The 4,828-nt window shown below is 40.3% G+C and overlaps 1 protein-coding gene across 1 annotated transcript; it reads left to right on the top strand.

Annotated features, from left to right (window-relative positions):
• Positions 1-2,715: 2,715 nt before the first annotated feature.
• LOC108375231 (protein msta-like) lies at positions 2,716-3,910 on the top strand (the record flags this gene model as incomplete). The annotated part of the gene is made up of 1 exon (XM_017631337.1): positions 2,716-3,910. A coding segment is annotated over exon 1 (882 nt), but the record flags the coding sequence as incomplete, so codon positions are not given.
• Positions 3,911-4,828: the final 918 nt, after the last annotated feature.

Genomic DNA, 4,828 nt, shown 5'->3' with positions numbered 1-4,828 from the left:
GAGAGTGAAATATTGAGGCCTAATGATGCCTAGTGCTGCTAAGAAATGTGAAGGAAACCGACTACCTATTTCGTTTAGAACTAACTGCTATATCCCGTCTCTCAGAGACTTGCTAGAAAATCAAGACACACTTACACAGCTAATCTATGGAAAGAAATAATAATGTTGAAGAACGTCCAAATTCGGCATAAATACTATTCTCAGCAGCCTAATTTGGTGCTTGCTAAGCGCTCCGAACTCCTCGTACATTTCGCACCTCCTACAAAGTTCATCATTGCTCAAAGCCTACTTAAAGGTACGTGAAGCCAATAGTGTCCTCTTGCCATAAAGCAGTGGCCTGTGATAAATCGGATCGCTTACCTAGTCTTAGTGAGTCCAACATTTTCCTCTCGAAGCTGGGCCAGATTTTTCAGGTCCTCGCAAGCTCGTCTGACATGGATTTACGTTGTAGTATGTCTCTATGACACACAATGTGGTTAGTAACTCGTCTGTATTCTATTGCCATTTTTGAGAGGTTTAACAGCATTCCAGTGATTTTATAATTGCAAGGATATCGGAAAAGGTTGTTACTGAGGGCAGATTAGGAGAAGAGTCGATAAGTCAATCTCTGCTTAGAATACACCGCAGTAGTCTGATAGCCTAAAATAAAGATTCAGGAGAGGTTCTTTGAATTTCCCGCTTCCTATTCCTATATTTAATTAAGAGCCATCCGTGATGATCGCTGTAGTGTAATCTTGAATTCCTGAGACCACATCGTCTTCTCGATAATTCCTACGACGAATACATGTCAAGAACTTGTTTTCCAGATTGAGAGGCGGTATTGTGTAGTCTGGTGTCCTAAAATATAGGGGTAATTCAAATTACCACTGAAGCTTCTCGAAAGGTCCTCGGCCAAAAAATTAACAAGTGTTGCTAGGGTTTTAGTAGGAGTTTAGTCGCTTTTTAGAGAACTTCTTCTTTGTCGGGTCTGTTGGTGTCCTTGCTGTCAGTAATGCCAGTATGCTCTGTTATCCATTACAAACGTACCTCCACCCTACCCCCTGTTTTATTGATTAATCTTCTGGATGGAAAATCTTACAATAATCCGGAACTTTGTCGGACTAACTAAACTAACGCTATCCGCCTCTTCTGCATCCTTGTGCATTTTCTATCCATCTGTTTACACATGCACCGATTCAGGCATCATCTTGTCCTCGTGACAGTCTTCGACCTCGTGACCCTGAAATCCGTCTAAAAGTACCCATGCGGGATCACGTAGTCAATCTGGTGGGACCTGCATGCAAACTGCCCAACGGACTTAAGCTTAACGGCTGTTTAGTACGCTATATTTTCGGTCGTGGGGTCTGTTTAAAATTTGAACCATCTTTCTTGTTATTGGAAATTAAGCTTAACATCTACTGGGGCGAAAGATTGCCATGCAGTTAAACTTCATAAAACTAGGCCGTGAAATAAATCACATACAAGATCACTAGATATTTCCTAAGGGCATTGAAATCTCATCACCCAATGTGCTGAATTCCGGCTGCCTTAGAAAAAAAGTTCGAAGAAAAGTTAAGCGAAGTAGTGAAACAAGATAGATATCATAGGCTCCGTGACAGGACCTAGCCCGTGGATATCTAAAGGGTAGTAGTATTAAACGAAAACAGGGATATCCGTCTATGCATCGGATATCCCTGTTTTGAGAGAAAACTATCAAATTTCAATAATCGACTCATTTATGACCAAACTTCTACATAGGAGCGAAATATTTTTCGGGACTATGTAGATCTTAAAAATGCATACCACCAACTGGAATTGAACGAAAAAAAGTCATGAACAACTACTTTAATCACGTCTTAAGCAGCTATTGTTTTGAGTAAATTCAGCACCAGAAATATGTTGATCAAAAATGGTATGAAGTTTACAACAACGCCGGAACCTTCCGATAATTAACGACGGTCCAGTAATGGTAAGCTTTGAATGAAGACAAGACAAATTATCTCCTGGCAACACAAGAAGATTCTCGCGCAATGGGACAATAGTTATTGTTGGCAATTATAACTAAAAAGTAGCAAAATATTCAGCATTAACACGATCAATAATCTCAGTCTGAGATCAAGTTAGAAATAAATCTTGTGAGCATGTGTTACTCTGGGCTCGTAAGGCACTCGACAAGGAGAGCTTGCTCTCGACAATGGTACGCAAGATCGATGGTCTTATCTGAGTGAGTGATATATGGCAAAGAAGATGGTATGGCGAACTGTGAGAGCTTTATAATATCATGAACTTATCGACGGTTGAGTTCAAGATCGACCTCAAAAGGATAGATTATTTGTTACGAGCTTTCATGCGGGATCAGGAGATTGATTATTTATTATCGACTTTCATAAGGAGAAAGGTTAAACCCCCGCCCGATCTACTGCTTCGCTGATTATAGCTTGGCTTCATCAAGTGATAATTTCTATAAATATACTTTAAACAAATTTTTGAATTGATCGTGTCTACAAATCTAAATTGAATACTTACCTACTCAACAACTTGGTAACTATTTGCGTAAATCACATCACTATTTGCAGACACCCGCAATGGTCTAGATCATTTCGAACACTCTATTTGAATCGAATTAAAGTCAAATTAAGCAATTTGAAAAGATTTCATTAATTTCACTCACATGTTCGCACTCACTCTCAACGAAAGTGTACAATGCTTGCGCTCGGCGCTGTTAGATCATGGCGATCGCGTCGTCATTTATTTTGAGATCAAGCATATTTCACAAAGATATTTGAAAAATTCGGCAATTTTCGAATAAAAGCGTTGTAAGCTGGAAAACGGCGACAGTTTGCCAACGGCTACGTAGCGCGAAATATTAAAAAAAAAATCTGCTGAACAGACTGATTCTATAGACATTAAAGGAAGTCGTGTGCAAAAAAGTGATAGAAATTTTTAAAATAATCCAAAGACAAAATATTATAAAACTACAATAAAGTGCTTGTGAATACATACATACATACATACGTACAAACATAAGAGTACATATTTTTCTAAAATTATGATTTGTCCAAAGCGCACTGCGGAGTTAATTACACTCCATTTGGCGCCCTTCAAGGACACCGATCCTGCATGGGAAATAGGTGTTTCTAAAATTGCTGGGCGTGGCATTTTCGCCACGCGCGACCTCAAACGCGGTGATGTGATTTTTCGCGATAGTCCGCTGCTGATCGGTCCCGCGGCACGCGCCGAGGATACGCTTAATTCGTGTTCGGTGTGCTTTAAAATGTTGCCTGATACGAAGTTTATGTGTCGCCAAGGTTGCGGTTTGCCCGTCTGCTCATTGTGTGGCAAAAAACAACAACACAAATCCGATTGTGAACTTTTCAAATCGTGGAAACCCAGTGAACCGGATGTGGCAAATTCTTTGCTCATTCGTTTGCTGTGTGTCGGGCGTGCCATCAAGTTGGCGAAGGAGCAACGCGATCTAGTTTACTGTCTGCAGGCAAATTTAGATAATAATCATCGCACTGAAGTGCGTAATGCCGCCAAAGGATTCATGGAGTTCCCCACCGATAAGAAACTAATTGAAATTATGAATCGTACTGTGGCAGTGTTGCGTACGAATGGATTCGATGAGACCGCCGATCGCACCAATGACAATCAGGAATTTCCTCACCGCGCGCTCTACCCATTATTCGCTGTCATGAATCACGATTGCATTCCCAATTCGTATTATACGTTCGAGGAGAAGACCAGAAATATGGTGGTGCGTGCCTCAGTAGATATACCAGCTGGTAGTGAAATCACAACATCCTACACAAAATTATTCACCGGAAATATTGCACGACATTTGTTTTTGAAAATGAAGAAAGGATTTACGTGCAAGTGTCCGCGCTGCTCTGATCCAACAGTAAGTGTGGTAATCGACAGTGATAATAAAGTGAGTGAGCAAAATTAGTGACTCATGGGGTATTGCCTTTGAGAGTACATAAGTATATGGGAGAGTGTATAATACAACAAAGTGGCAGGAATCTCATATAAATAATGGGGACTATTTTTATGGGAAAGCGCTGGTGACAATGTAATATTATTATTTTTTCTTAGTGCGCCGGATTTTTGAAGAAAGAACTTAGTGATTGGTTGACTTGGGCATCTTACTTTAGTTTATGTGATTCAATAAGGCGTAGTGAACACAGAAATTGTAAAAAACGTGGCCTTTTTTCAGAATTACATTTCTGTGGTGCTGCTCAGAGTTTGTACAGAGTCATAAACCGTAAAATTTTTATTAATGAACGGTCCAGCACTAGTCACGTTCTATTACTGGAGTGGATCTGACACTCTCTATAATGCTATACCGAAAGCCATAACCGCCCTACGAGGCTGAAACGCTCACTCGGGGGAAAACCATTTCGTTGATGTAATGAACTTTGTTAAAGCTCTTATGTTAACTCTCTCAACCCCCGCAAAGTTTTGTAGATACGGTTTTCCGAGCGTCTGTAGTCGTCTTCTGCTAAGTGCTAGGCAGCAGCAGATAAGGTGCTATACACTTTCCTTTTATTCTACGCATCTGCAGCTTCGACAGTAGGCCAGCACTTTCACTCCTAATCTCGAATTCATAGTAACCTGTAAGAATTCTTAGAAGAATTGATACCTTGTTCCCAAGTGTACGGCCATGTAAGCCTAGCGGTTTAAGGGAATGGGAGGTCTCCTCAGCGTTCGTTTGATACTTGTATGGTGTTGTTCCAATTCTTAAGCATTGCTGTAACCGCCTAAAAAAATTTAATCGAGTTCAACAAAGCACGCTAGTCGTTTTTTTTTTATTCAAACTAATGCAAGTTGAAAATGCTAAGTGCAGCCA

The sequence above is a fragment of the Rhagoletis zephyria genome, unplaced genomic scaffold (genome assembly GCF_001687245.7).
Source record: "Rhagoletis zephyria isolate East Lansing unplaced genomic scaffold, Rhagoletis_zephyria_1.1 Rzeph_scaffold_08656, whole genome shotgun sequence".
Classification (NCBI taxonomy): domain Eukaryota; kingdom Metazoa; phylum Arthropoda; class Insecta; order Diptera; family Tephritidae; genus Rhagoletis; species Rhagoletis zephyria.
The sequence above is the reverse complement of the archived record's forward strand: the minus strand, read 5'-3'. Positions and strand labels throughout refer to the sequence as shown.